This window comes from Periplaneta americana, chromosome 13, assembly GCF_040183065.1.
Source record: "Periplaneta americana isolate PAMFEO1 chromosome 13, P.americana_PAMFEO1_priV1, whole genome shotgun sequence".
Classification (NCBI taxonomy): domain Eukaryota; kingdom Metazoa; phylum Arthropoda; class Insecta; order Blattodea; family Blattidae; genus Periplaneta; species Periplaneta americana.
Window position 1 is genome coordinate 13,094,203 of NC_091129.1, and position 15,892 is coordinate 13,110,094.

A 15,892-nucleotide genomic window follows, 5' to 3' on the forward strand; every position below is an offset into this window, starting at 1 on the left:
TCATCCTCCGATTCTGCCATCAAGATCTGAACGTCAGCAAAAAGCATGGACTTCAATAATGTCGTGCCTATATTTATGCCAGTTGTTATTTTATTCTGCCATTCTTCTGTGGCTTTATCTATGTATATATTGAATAATGTTGGAGATAATGGGCAGCCTTGTTTAACACCCTGATTTACAATTTTGTATCACTCGTTTTGTTTCCTATTCTTACTGATATTCTTGTCTCGTATAAGCTTTTAACCGTTTTCACTAGGTGTGTTGGATATCCTTCTTTGGATATCCTGCGCATCGCTCGTAACGAGGCCAGGGGACATCTTTATTACTGAGAATCTTCAAAGTAACAGCCGGACTGAAAATAATAATAAGATAATTTGTAGAAACAAAAGCCGCCCTAAATAAGGGTTCGATAGATCGGCCTACTAATCAATTCATAAAGAATAATAAGTAAACAAAACAATTTTGTGACACTTGGAAAGAAAAAGAAAAAACATTAAGATAAGAAAACGTAGGAAATCATTTACAATAAAAATGTTGTTGGGTACAAATGATTACTAATTATAGCTAAGAATGATTTTAACACGTGAGATCCTATGGCATCAATCGTTGCATTAGAAATTTTATATTGTTTAAGTTGATTTAAAGTTTCTCGTGGGATCGTGCCACGGGCACCGAACATGAGCCCAAAAACTGTCCAATGTGTGATGTGGTATTGTGCTCCAAGATGCTGACAACAAGGCTCATATATGACTTGTTTTTCACGACACACCTCTTGTGGCTGTTGCTCATGCATCTCAAAACGGATTGTGGGATCAAGAATGACACCCTTATCCTTCTGCCGATCAATTATGATGATATCAGCCCGTCTAGTAGAGCCATCAGAAGAGACGCAACCAACCTCCTCATAAATCTCATAGGAAGCATTCTGACGGATTGAAGCTGCGATGAGAGAACGAACCGTATTATGTCTGTTGATTCGGAGCAATTCTCCATGATGGCAGAAACCCAAGACGTGAGGAAGCGTTTCTTGCTCGTCGCACCTTCTGCAACGGGTTGAGTCAAGAGTTCTACCAGGGAGAGTACGTACAGGTATTGTATTACAGTTCATCTTAATGGCTTGCGTCCACTGACTGCTCGAAAGTCCCTTTTCGGTTGAGATCCACGAATTACCTTTCTTCCAGTGAGAATAGAAAACAACTCCCAAACCTTTACTTTTCAATTTGCTCCATTGATGGAAAGAATCTTCACGCAATGCTTTTCTTAGTTTTTGAGAAGAAATACGTTCAGAGCAATCGAAGGTAATTGGCAATTGTTTGATGCAATGTTCAATTTCGTTTGGAAGATTTCGAGTGACTGCTACATGAGGGTTGTCAACGTGTAAAAGTCTGTGACAAATATTTAAGTGCTGAAGGTAAGCTTCCCACTGGGCTTTAAAGACTCCTAAACCTCGCAATCTTCTTGGTGCATGCAACATATCATCCGGGGTGTCAGTAGGAATGTTAATTACTTCCTTAACAGCGCTGCGAATTAATTTGTCAATATCAGATAGAAATTAATAATAATAATAATAATAATAATAATAATAATAATAATAATAATAATAATAATGGTTTATTTTAACTGACAGAGTTAATACCATTCGGCCTTCTCTTCCACTCAACCAGAATGATAGAAAATTACTACAATGCTATGAATATAACATAATTCATACAGAGTGATTTATACAGAACTGACACATTTCTTTCTTTAACAGGGACGATTTCTCAGGGCATGCTATGCTTGCTGCGGAAGCCAAGTATTTTCGTAGAATGTGTATTTCTCAAAATGGGATTACGTACATTAAAATTTCTTTTGATTTTTGTAATAATGTCTAGGCATAATACCATCCGCAGGTTGCGCACAGCAAGATCGCAACGCTTGCTCGTTTCTCGGAGCTACAGGAAAGACGTAGAAACAGCGAGAATATGATGCGCGCGCAAGTGCCTTCCTCCTAATCCGTCCCAGTAGCACATGCTTCTGTTATATGCTGTATGAAGCTCTGGTTCGAGAGCTACACCAACGACTATATTTAACGTTACACAGATAGCAGCAGTGTTGCCGCCAATTCAGCGGTCTTCCCGCTAGATCTAGCGTTTTTCGGCGTTAGTTTAGCGGGTAAAATTTATGAAACTTGTATTGCTGATCTAGGGATTTAGCGGGTATTTTTAGCACTCACAGCTGCAAAATAATATTTTACATTGACTATTACACTCTTACTACGTCATATTACTTTTGACCAATAAAACGGTACGAAAGGACATATTTCAACCAATCATGGCTGCTTATCGCACAATTTTATCGCGTCCCTAGCATTTGTTTAATTTTATCGCGTCCCTAGCATTTGTTTCTTTGTTTGCCAACATTTGAAACTGCGCTGGTCTGGACGTCAAAAAAAAAAAAAAATATATATAAAATTACAAACCACTCCAGTCGATGCACAGCAGTTTCAAATATGACTCGCATTGGCATTCAAGAACAAGGATTAATAAAAATCACTGATCATTCCTATGCATCTTCTGAAATCCGATTTACAAATAAATGAAGAGCACCATTCGGAAATCCTGAATAAGTTGAATACACCATGTAGGCCTAAATCAACGAGTTCCACTTCTATTACGCACACGTCCAATATAACATCAATTGAACCACCAACCACATTCAAATTTAAACATTGTACATTCAATAATTATTCCTTTTAAAATTATTCATTCGAAAATCCTGAATAAGTTGAATACACCATGTAGGCCTAAATCAACGAGTTCCACTTCTACTACGCACACGTCCAATATAACATCAATTGAACCACCAACCACATTCAAATTTGAAAATTGTACATTCAATAATTATTCCTTTTAAAATTATTCATGTTTATTTTTTATGTTATCGTCGTTAATTAAAACTTTTCTAACACTTGTGTATATTAGTTAGGTTATGTTATAGCTTCTGCTATATGATATTATGGATAGTCACGTATCAGAGATTGTTTAATATTAAGATTTATTGAATAGTAATCATTACACTGTCTGTATAAAGACACTACTGCCATCTAGCATGCATCTAGCGTAATATTTGTAATGTTGAGATGGTACAATAATACATTTGAAGACAGTTGTATTTTCATAAGTCAATTAATATTTTATTGTATTGGAGTCCTTCGTTACTTGTAATCTTTATATACTTTCTTCTAATCGTGTAATAGTCAATTAAATCCCACTCGAGTTTTGATTTTCTCTAGATAAATCAAAACCTCTAGTGAGATTACTGTTGACAATATAGCAATTCAGCGGTTTCTGCAAGGCTTCACAGCGGATGTTTAAGAATCCAGTTGGCAGCAGTTTTTACCAGTGAATGTGCTGTGATTTGCGAGTGTAATGTAATTTTATGAGCGGAATGCATATGTTAGCTGCTGCATGTATTATTAATTGTTAAACGTTAATTTGAAGTGTTGCAATGAGTTCGGAAATGTGTGTTATTGAAACTTTATTATCAAATCCATTTTCCCGGAGGACTATTCAAGAGAAGACCGACATTATAAAGAACGGCAGACCATGTCCAGAGCTCCCAGATTTAAAAAGACAGCATAAGAAGAAAATTATAGCATACTAGTGGCTTGTGCAGCAAATGCTGCTGCAAACTAAGTTCGTTAGACGTTAAAATAAACATTTTTCAGATTTATTTTCAATTAAGAATACTTGTCTTTTTGATAGTTATTTGCTTCCATAATAATGAAACATACTCCCTCTGAATGGATTTTTTTAGCCAAATACTTTTTCTTGAACCTATCCAACTTCAGTTTTTGAGTTTGAACGCGAAAACGCAAGTATCAATGTCAGGACGATAGCAGTAGCTATTTCAGGTCATTGTGGATTGTAGGCAAAAGTTAAAAAAATGTCAGGTTTGCTAAGCTTTCGAACAATAGCATTTTCGTATAGCTGCTGCATGTAGAACTTGAAATGTAGAGCGTAAAATAATTTTATCCTACTAAGAGATCTTGTTGAAATTATCTGGAGACTACAAAATTTTCTAGGCGTCTTATTTTATCAGTAAGTAATAACTTTTTATCTTTCCTTAGGAACTGTAATTTTTGCGCTCTCTCGAGCCAATACTGAAGACAATAACACATATCAATCAATATCTACACTACACCGCCATTAAGTATATGAAAAAGACCCAACCCCACTGGGTTAATAAGTATAAAAATATTTGATTTTTAATAATAATATTATTATCTTACTTAAGTTTTGTAGTTATATATAGCAGCCACTCAGTAAATTATAGAAATGAAGATCTAAATTAAGATATTCTCTACATTTACTTACATAACCTCAAACTGTTTCACTTTCATGTAATCAATATAGCATCAATATTATGTACAATTAATGAAGAATAGATGCATCATGTATTTAATTTCTAATGGTAATAATGTCATCAAACCACCTCAAGTTTCGTAGATTTGAATATCCAATACTCAGCTGTACTCAGAAAATTATACACTGCGGAATCAGTTTTTAATAACAAATTGAATTGAGCTCTAAATATGTCGGCAATCCTGCAGGTCATGGCTCTTCGTGTAAGAGCCTATTGTTGATTGTAGTGTGTGTTTTGTTCTGAAAATCAATCAAGTCGGCCGTGATTGAATAAAATTAGTTCTCAAAACTGACAACAGATGGATTTTGGAAAATAGGAAAATTATGTAGGAAAATTGACATTTCACTGAAAACTACAAATTTTCCGAAAAACTTTGGATTCCAGGCATGAAAATGAGGGGTTACTCATTAAAATCCGTTCAGGCGTTTTCCCGTAATTTCCATTACCAGTTCAAATTATATATATAGATGTGCGCTCGTTCAGTACATCTCAATACAACAATACGCATTGGTTGGCAGGATCGAAAAAACTGAATAAACTGTTTTGTTGGCCGTGTTTGTTATTTTCTACAGATAACGGTGTATGGTGTAAAAGTGGCTTTGACAGTTTAAATACTTTAACATTGTCTATTACAAGACACGAAAAGTCTGCAAGCCAGATGAATTATATCCTCCCATCTTCCCGCATCAATAAAAGAGCAAGCCTAACTTTCGTGACTAGCATTCGCCCCTGTTCTTTAATTATTCCGTTGGAAATTCATTCAATGACCCAATTTTAGCACCAAATTAAGCAGAATGTTCTGGAGTTTCGATTCCTTGTCACTAGATGCGCAGATGTTTGTTTTATTCCTATTGTTGGCAGCACTGACCCAATTTTAGCACCAAATTAAGCAGAATGTTCTGGGGTTTCGATTCCTTGTCACTAGATGTGCAGATGTTTATGTTTTTATTCTTATTGTTGGCAACTGTTTTCGACATTTTGTGTCAACGTGAAAATGCAGTACACATTAAATCAACGACTCTTCCTTGTGAAGCAATACTGGATTACGAATTCAATTACAGCTACTCAAAGGGCATATCAGAGAGAATTTGGTGTTCGCAATTCTCCCAAAAGAAACACAATACTGGGACTGGTAAACAAATTGGAAACAACTGGATCTCTGGTGAGTGAAAAGGGCAAGCATCGTTCATCTAGGCTTCCCACGGTTGTTGTTGACGTAAGAGCACGACTGGAGCAGTCACCCAAAAAATCATTAAGACATTTGTCGCAGGAGACAGGGTACACCTACTCAATGTGTCAGAGAGCCTAAAGCCATATAGGGTTACGGTTGTTCATCAGCTACAGGAACCAGATAAGGATAAAAAATTGAATTATGTCGTTGGTTTCAGACGTTCATTGTGCAAAATCCTGCCATATTGTCCATGACATGGTTCACAGATGAAGCATGGTTCCATTTATCCGGTTATGTGACGACCAAATAATTTCCAGGAACCTGTGGCCACCGAGATCTCCGGATTTGACAACGCCGGACTTCTTTCTATGGGGTTACTTAAAAGACAGGGTTTACGACACACGTCCCCAGACATTGGACGATCTGAAGCACAACACACAGGAGATTCAAGCTAACAACAGAGTCCTCCAACGAGTGGCCAGTAACATGGAACGATGTGTTGAGTTGTGCCTTATGCAGGATGGAGGACATTTTCAACATTTGCTATAGAGGTAAATAATCTCCCAAAATTCCTCTACATTTTAGGTATAATAAGTTGTCGCTAGCACAATTCGTTTTGAAACAATTAATGAAAGAAATTTGTCAGTTCTATATAAATCACTCTGTACAATACAATACAAAACAATTCAAAGCAATACAATACTACAATACAAGACAATATAATACATAATTAATATAATACAATGACAATTCTTTTTATCTTCACAACACCAATAAAATAATAATAATAATAATAATAATAATAATAATAATAATAATAATAATAATAATAATAGCAATAATGATAATCATACCTAAATTAAATTAACATTATTAAACTCGATCACAATTATAACTTCAATTTGACTGCGCCCGTAAGAAATCGTTTAACCTTTTCTTGAAAGTGGTTATTGTCTGGCAGCCCCTAATCTTGTGAGGTAGAGAATTCCATTCACGGGGGACTGAGACAGTAAAAGAGGATGAATAGTGGGATGTTCTGTGGGCAGGAATTGCTAGGATTTGGCTCTCCTGTGACCTGGTGTTTAGATTGTGATTGGAGGATAAGTAGTTAAACCGGGAACGAAGATAATTTGGAGTAGAAGTGTGGAGAACTCGAAACAGAAGAGAGAGCGAATGAAGTGTTCTACGGTTACTAAGTTGCAGCCAGGATAAAGATTTGAACGAGGGTGTAATGTGGTCAAATTTGTGAGCATTGTATTGTTGCTTAGAAGTACGAGTACATTAATTAAAAAAAATATATACATTTTTTTGTGTTGTGTTCTCCTTTCTCTCACATTTTTTTATGTTCTAGTGATATTCAACTTATTTTATATTTTTGTTTTCATATTTTCCGATAATGGTATATCTCTAATGTGATAATCATAATTTTCCTTACTGTGTGTACTTAAAAATATTGTATTCACTGTATGTTTTGTAATGCATTATTTTATTACTACTACTACTACTATTATTATTATTATTATTATTATTATTATTATCATTATTATTATTATTATTATTATTATGAATAATTGTCTTATTTTTATACTTTGTATGCCTCATTTATTTTGACATGCTGTTCACATTTTATTATGCTTTTTTATTTCTTTCTGTATTCGCATTTCGATTATTGTGACGTTTTGTTAAGTGACCTAAGTTCTGAACTGTCAGTCAAGTTACAGCCAGTTCAGAATATGTGCGTCAGATACGTATGCAACATCCGACGATTTGATCACATATCACCGTCCTTCGCAAGTCTTTCGTGGCTCCGACTTAAAGAACGTAGAACTTTACACTCCTTGTCATTGCTCTTTCGAATTCTGCACACTTCAACACCAAATTACCTTTCGTCTCGTTTCTCTTATCTATACTCTAACCACGACGTAAATACCAGATCACTTATCTGTGGCACGCTAAGTATACCTCTTCATAGAACATCTCGTTAGTCATGATCTTTTACAGTATCCACCTCGCGACAATGGAATTCCGTGTCACAAAGTATTAGGGGCTGCAAGACAATAAACACTTTTAAAAACAGCTTAAAAGATAACCTTCTTAGCATTTCACTCCAATCATACTGACTTAAACTATCATTGTCTACATTGTTACTCCTTCCTTTAGACATCATCCTGATAGTGCTGCATTGTCTCATAATAAGCTGCATTGTCTCATAATAATCTCTTTCTATATCTAATATTATTTGAAATTTATTAACATTCTATGTATTTTAGCTTAATTCTGCTACATAGTTTTTATTTCAGTGTTTAATTAATAGTTCACAGTATTTTGTTGTTTAATTAGTAAATAACTCTTGTATAGGCCTACATGTAGCTCTTATCTAAATCAAATTGTTGAATTCTTTGTAATGTGATACATATGTTGTATACTTTTTGCTGGTTGAGTGGAAGAGAAGGCCTTACGGCCTTAACTCTGCCAGCTAAAATAAATTATTATTATTATTATTATTATTATTATTATTGTTATTATTATTATTATTATTATTATTATTATTATTATGTCTGATTTCTTCTTACTTGTTGTTTACATTTCATTATTATTATTATTATCTTATTCAGTGTTGTGTGTAAAATTGTTGTGTACTTTGTAAATTTGTAGTGTTTTTGTAACAGTTTTTACTCCAGGTTGAGTGTTAGAGAAGGCCGTATGGCCTTAACTCTGCCAGGTTAAATAAATAATAATAATAATAATAATAATAATAATAATAATAATAATAATAATAATAATTATTATTATTATTATTATTATTATTATTATTATTATTATTATTATTTAAAGTATATTGCTAACGTTTGACATGTGCCTACATTTGCAGACTACCGCTTAAGACAAACTTACCAAAGATGGTGACGTATTCCTCTTCCTTATCAAAGTCGTTTATTCCTATGTGCAGCAGCGAAGCAGATGAGTCTTCCTTGTCCCAGATTTTCTTGATGGCCTCGAACTCTTTGTCAGAGTTCAAAATAAGCATGTGACCACCTTCCCCGGCGCAAGTTTGGGTTGCTTTGTACCATGGTTGAACAGTGCTGTGGTACTTGTAGTATCCTAACCCTGGCAGAAACTCGTAGTCAGAAGCGATGTGCTGTCTTGGAGGTGCTGAGGAAAAATAAGTCCAATAAGTCATATTAATTTTCCTGTTGTATTGCAGAGAGCGTTTTCCTTTTGGCCAAGGTATGTATGTGGGTTTATCCCAGTCTAGAGCTATGAATAGTACTTACTTACTTACTTACTGGCTTTTAAGGAACCCGGAGGTTCATTGCCGCCCTCACATAACCCGCCATTGGTCCCTCCCTATCCTGAGCAAGATTAATCCATTCTCTATCATCACATCCCACCTCCCACAAATCCATTTTAATATTATCTTCCCATCTACGTCTTGGCCTCCCCAAAAGACTTTTTCCCTCCGGCCTCCCAACTAACTTTCTATATGCATTTCAGGATTCGCCCATACTGTACGTGCTACATGCCCTGCCTATCTCAAAAGTCTGGAGTTAATATTCCTAATTATGTCAGGTGAAGAATACAATGCGTGCAGTTCTGTGTTGTGTAACTTTCTCCATTCTCCTGTAACTTCATCCCTCTTAACCCAAAATATTTTCTTAAGCACCTTATTCTCAAACACCCTTAACCTATGTTCCTCTCTCAAAGTGAGAGTCCATGTTTCAGGCGGAGTAATTAAATTTGATGAAGAAGTATAGCTATTAATCGCATTACAGATTTACTGAATAAAAAAACATTCCGTATTCCATAAATAAAGACGAATGGAGGTAAAATTGTACATAAGTGATTATATTATTCTGTCCTTAACTATTGATAACAAAATGTCACTACGATAATATTTCCAGATGCATCGGAGACAGAATAGTACTTACATGTTGATTATACCGGGATCTCATTTTGTTTTTACTAACATTTCTAATATTAACCTGGCTATAACTGGAGTAATGGTTGAGAACTGGAAAGATCGTTTGTTAGCCCCTTCCAAGACCGGAGTTTGATGATACTAGTAGTATAAAATACAAAATATTTCACTTCTGGTAGTACGGAAGAGAAGACCTTATAATGTTAACTCTACCAGAATAAATAAATAGATAGGTAGGTAGGTAGGTAGGTAGGTAGGAAGGTAGGTAGGTAGGTAGATAGATAGATAGATAGATAGATAGATAGATAGACAGACAGATAGATAGATAGATAGATAGATAGATAGATAGATAGATAGATAGATAGATAGATAGATAGATAGATAGATAGATAGATAGATAGATAGATAGATAGATAGATAGATAGATAGATAGATAGATAGATAGATAGATAGATAGATAGATAGATAGATAGATAGATAGATAGATAGATAGATAGATAGATAGATAGATAGATAGATAGATAGATAGATAGATAGATAGATAGATAGATAGATAGATAGATAGATAGATAGATAGATAGATAGATAGATAGATAGATAGATAGATAGATAGATAGATAGATAGATAGATAGATAGATAGATAGATAGATAGATAGATAGATAGATAGATAGATAGATAGATAGATAGATAGATAGATAGATAGATAGATAGATAGATAGATAGATAGATAGATAGATAGATAGATAGATAGATAGATAGATAGATAGATAGATAGATAGATAGATAGATAGATAGATAGATAGATAGATAGATAGATAGATAGATAGATAGATAGATAGATAGATAGATAGATAGATAGATAGATAGATAGATAGATAGATAGATAGATAGATAGATAGATAGATAGATAGATAGATAGATAGATAGATAGATAGATAGATAGATAGATAGATAGATAGATAGATAGATAGATAGATAGATAGATAGATAGATAGATAGATAGATAGATAGATAGATAGATAGATAGATAGATAGATAGATAGATAGATAGATAGATAGATAGATAGATAGATAGATAGATAGATAGATAGATAGATAGATAGATAGATAGATAGATAGATAGATAGATAGATAGATAGATAGATAGATAGATAGATAGATAGATAGATAGATAGATAGATAGATAGATAGATAGATAGATAGATAGATAGATAGATAGATAGATAGATAGATAGATAGATAGATAGATAGATAGATAGATAGATAGATAGATAGATAGATAGATAGATAGATAGATAGATAGATAGATAGATAGATAGATAGATAGATAGATAGATAGATAGATAGATAGATAGATAGATAGATAGATAGATAGATAGATAGATAGATAGATAGATAGATAGATAGATAGATAGATAGATAGATAGATAGATAGATAGATAGATAGATAGATAGATAGATAGATAGATAGATAGATAGATAGATAGATAGATAGATAGATAGATAGATAGATAGATAGATAGATAGATAGATAGATAGATAGATAGATAGATAGATAGATAGATAGATAGATAGATAGATAGATAGATAGATAGATAGATAGATAGATAGATAGATAGATAGATAGATAGATAGATAGATAGATAGATAGATAGATAGATAGATAGATAGATAGATAGATAGATAGATAGATAGATAGATAGATAGATAGATAGATAGATAGATAGATAGATAGATAGTGTCAACATCCCAATTAATAAATGAAATAATTTACATTTTAGGGAATTTCTAGAAAAGTACATAGAAAATTAGTGGTTTTCAGTGATGAGCGACATGTAATATCCTAATGAAACACGAAAATATATCAAGCAATAGGAATATATTTTACTAAATCATGCACCAATAACGTGATGTGCTATTGGAAGAATTTCTTTCAATATAAACTCATTTCAAGTGACATCCGCATATGTTCAAGTTCCGTAACTTACGAATGCACGTTATTATTCACTGCAAAGATCACGACGAAAATGAACATCACTGCTCAAGCATGTGTTTACTAGTATAGCTTCAGAATGTCGGGAGTTGACTGTACTCCACGAACACCCAGCGACGATGTGTTTGTTTATATCCTTATCCGTTGCATGATCTATGTTCGGCGTACTATATACCCAATGTGTCTTTAACTTCAGTCTTTAGGTTGCTGCAATACGGAGCCTAATTATAACAATACTGACAATAAATGTTCAATAATTTGGACTTAGCATGCTCAGAGTCGTTTTGAAAATGGCCCCCATTTGCCGCCACACACAACTGACATCTTCTGATAAACGAATGAACAACACTTTGAAGTTCCACATCATTGGTAGCTCGGATTTCTTCTCGTATCTAGTCTTTTAGTTCATCTATAGAATGAGGATTTTCCTATAAACCCAACCTTTTAGTATTCCCCATAAATAAAAGTCACAGGGTGTTACATCTGGGCTTCGTGGAGGCCACAAATTATTACTGATTAGTCTCATACCGAAAATACGCCTCAATTCCCTCATTGACACGGCAGATATATGAACAGTGGCGGAATCTTGTTGGAAATAAACTGACAATAGTTCCGCATAAGAACACTACGTTTTCTGCTTGATCTAATTGTTTTGGCAGAAGGCTCAGTCTGTTTGGAAACCTTATTCGAAATTTTCGTCTTGTTTTCGCACAGGACCTTGTGCCTTTTATGCATTGTACAGGGACATCATTTAATTTTTACTTAAATTTTTATTGTACCTGAGTTTTTGAATGTACTTCACTCCCACCCTTTCTACTGATGGAGTTCAACCGTCCTCCACACAGATCCAAGACCGCATATACAGTCATAGTAGCTTTATATTCAGAGTAAACAGTACGTTCCAAAAATATGTTCGCGTTTTCCAGTGACGAAAGAGCTTTCAATATTGCATCATTTTCCATTTGCCTACGTCGCATCCCGGTTTCCCCCACCTGCTTCTATTCGCCTCTCTGTAAAAGCTGGTAGCTGGGCTGTCTTAGCTCTTTTCTGAGAACATTAATTTCTGTTAGGAATTGGACGTCTACGTAATATTATACCCATACAATTGTTTAAAATAACTTAAATAAAAAGGCCTCGTTAAGTAATTAACTGCCACGTGATTTCCTCCCTTTCTACGACCCTACGACATAACCACTTGGACGGACAGTAGATAGCATGTCTGAGTAATTTAATCTCTTCGGATCGGGCGGAAATAAAGATTGAATTCAAGTACGTAAGGCACTCTTTTATAGAGTAGGCTAGGTACAGAATTAAATTCAACATGAGTTAATAGTACGAATGACGAAACTGGTAGTTGGAATTATGTACAATAGTCTATAGTGCGATAATACGGACATTAGAACTGAAGCCTGTATCGAAATGAACGACCACCATTTTCAAAAATGTGTTTAAATATCCATATTATGATTATTTTTCAATTTAACTTCATTCTCTATAGTGTACGCTAATGTGCTGTAGACAGTATAATATACACTGCATAATGAATACGTCCGAATGGATAGCTCAGTTCGTGAGTAAAAACACTCATTGTTAATACTGCACTGTATTTTGATTAAACAAAAACCTAATGAAAATTATCAAAGTCGAAAGCGCGATATTTCCTAGTTTACGTAAATGGATGAACTACTTTTCTTTCCTCTTATACCTACTAAAGTGATTTGTTTGTATATTACGCCAGTATCATCGAACTCCAGTCGTGGAAGGGGGTAGCAAACGGTGTTTGCGGTTCTCAATCTTGATCCAAAGGTACAGCCACATTAATATTAAAAATGTTAGTAAAAATAAAATGATGTCCCTGTACATAATGCACACGTTCACACAGTGAGAATTTGTTGCTAGGCCTTACCTAAATACACAATAATCACTAAACTTCATACACTAACTTGTACACTTGAAGAACCGAGAGTTTCATTACACGACTTCTAAGCGCACTGAATGCCATATGGCAGCCGTGGCGAAAATGTGACTCACGAGCACATTGTGGCTCGCAATGGTAGCTATGCATTTCTCTTGCTTCCTACCTCCCACAATCCCCACCCTCTCACTCACTGGAGTCAAACTCCGTTCCATTGTATTTGTCTCTGACCTGCGAGTGGCGTATCGTCCAATGTCTCTCTCGAAACCATGTACCTCTACAAAAACGAAAGTTCCAAGTAGGATGGAAGGACGCATTTTTTTGCTGCCAATATGATGAGAATATTAAATGTACAATTTGTTCACAAGTATTACGAGGAAAACGGTTGTGTAACATAAAACGGCATTATACTACATATCATTCATGAAACGTTAAAAGGTTAAGTATTATTATTATTATTATATTATTATTATTATTATTATTATTATTATTATTATTATTATTATTATTATTATTATCTCTGTACGTTGACCCTTTTTCAGAGATGTACGAATAATGCGGTTAGCTCTTCAATTTAAACTCACTGATTTACAATGTGATGTTAAATGAAAGCTAGATGTAAGACTTGACAATGTTGAACTTTTCAAATCTTTGCCAAAAAAATAAATATCCGAAGCTTCGTTCTTTCACTTGCTCTGTTGAAGCCATGTTCGCTACAACTTATGTTTGTAAAAATTATTTTCAACTATGAAAATAGTAAAAACCGAATTTAGATCACGACTGACAGACAAATACCTTTATGATCAACTACGACTGGCAGTAAGTGACATAATTCCTGATTTTGAAACTTTGTCGCAGAGGCATTCTGAAGACAGTTAATAGGTTGTGATAATGTGTCCTATGTTTTATTGTTTATTTCTTTCTTAGTTACATGTACTAAACAATATAGTCGCGACGCTATTATTCCCGGCGTGACTCCTCCTCTTTGCTTACGTCTTAGGAAGTGAAGGCTCAATAAAATCTAGGTAGGTAGTATCGTTCGCCATTTTTGTTCTTTCGTTGCCGAGCTACCAGACGAGGAATCTATTTGCCACACCGTTTAACATTATCATGTCGTAGTTCCTATGATAATAAATCAAACGCACTGTAATTCAGCAAATAATTGGGCGGTAAATAACGTCTTCGTATACTTTCTGCGAACGGCAACGAAAGAGCAAAAATGGCGGGCGATTATATTAAGTATTTATGGAGCCTTAAGAAATTAATAACGTCTTCCTCAGCGAATCACAAGACACACACGTTTAAATGTAGCCGACCTCCAACGCGATTGGCTGCCGGAAATTAGAGCGACGGGACTATAATTTGTAACCTTGTACTGTAAAAAATTGAGAACGTAGCTGCAATATGGGCCCATACTCCAAAATACTGTTCTGAGATAAGTAGAGTTGGAATTTTTAAAAACAGTGCTGGGCATATAAAATATATTAAAGTAAACAAGTTTATCAGCATTAATGTTCAACATTTCTCAACGAAACTTTGTCGGTATAACAAAGAAACTACGGAGAATCGATTTATGCATTCTCCGGAAAAAGGGCCTATGGGGCTATGGACCATTATTGCAGCTACGTTCTCAATTGTATTTAAATACATGAGGTAAGGAAAATGGAAATCCGTTAATAAGTCAAGATAGTTGCTTCACTTCCCCTTCGGGTGTCCGCCTCCCTCCATAGGTGCTATGCACGTTGCAGCGCTCTTTCGCCACGGCTGCCATATGGCTACTGGAGGTCGATTGCGCGGGAGAAACAGTTAGCGGACGCCGGAAACCACGCAGGGCATGGCCGGCCGCTGTATACTGGGACCTTTGATAATAATAGCACTGTACATATTTAAACGTTCTCTCAATTGTGTGAGTGGAGTGGTCAATTTATTAGGTGTTTTTAATTTACTTTTACTTCTATTACCTGTCAGGGTGGTGACCAGCAGCACGGATCCTTCGTCTTGGCAGCTGGACGTTGTGTGGTCCACGTCAACAGTGTATGCACCAGTGTCCATTCGACCCGCACCATGTTCAAGAGTTACCTGCACAATTTTAGAAGGTCTATGCATAAGATCTCAAGTTATACAGGGACATCATTTTATTTTTAATTCAATTTTTATTGTACCTGAGTTCTTGAATGTACTTCACTCCCACCCCCTCTACTACTAAACTTCCAACCGTTCTCCACACAGAACCGAGGCCGCGTATGCAGTATTGTGTTAGTGAGTATAGTACGTTCAGAAATATGTTCGCGTTTTCCAGTGACGAAAGAGTTTTCAATATTGAATCATATTTTCGCACAGGTACTGTCGTCCGTTTGCCTACGTCGCATCCCGGTTTCCCCCACCTGCTTCTGTTCGCCCCTCTGTAAAGTCTAGTAGCTGGGCTGTCTTAGCTCTTTTATGAAAACATTAATTTCTGTTAGGAATTGGACGTCTACGTAATATT

The 15,892-nt window shown here is 35.1% G+C and overlaps 1 protein-coding gene across 3 annotated transcripts in view; it reads right to left on the minus strand.

Annotated features, from left to right (window-relative positions):
• The window catches only part of LOC138711753 (hemolymph lipopolysaccharide-binding protein-like), a 62,158-nt gene that overhangs the window by 32,673 nt on the left and 13,593 nt on the right, over positions 1-15,892 (minus strand). For all 3 annotated transcript variants that reach the window (XM_069842935.1, XM_069842936.1, XM_069842937.1), the window contains 2 exons: positions 15,369-15,486; positions 8,474-8,731 (listed from right to left, as the gene is read on the minus strand). In XM_069842935.1, coding sequence (XP_069699036.1) covers positions 8,474-8,731; positions 15,369-15,486 — 376 coding nt within the window. The remainder of the gene's footprint in view (positions 1-8,473; positions 8,732-15,368; positions 15,487-15,892) is intronic.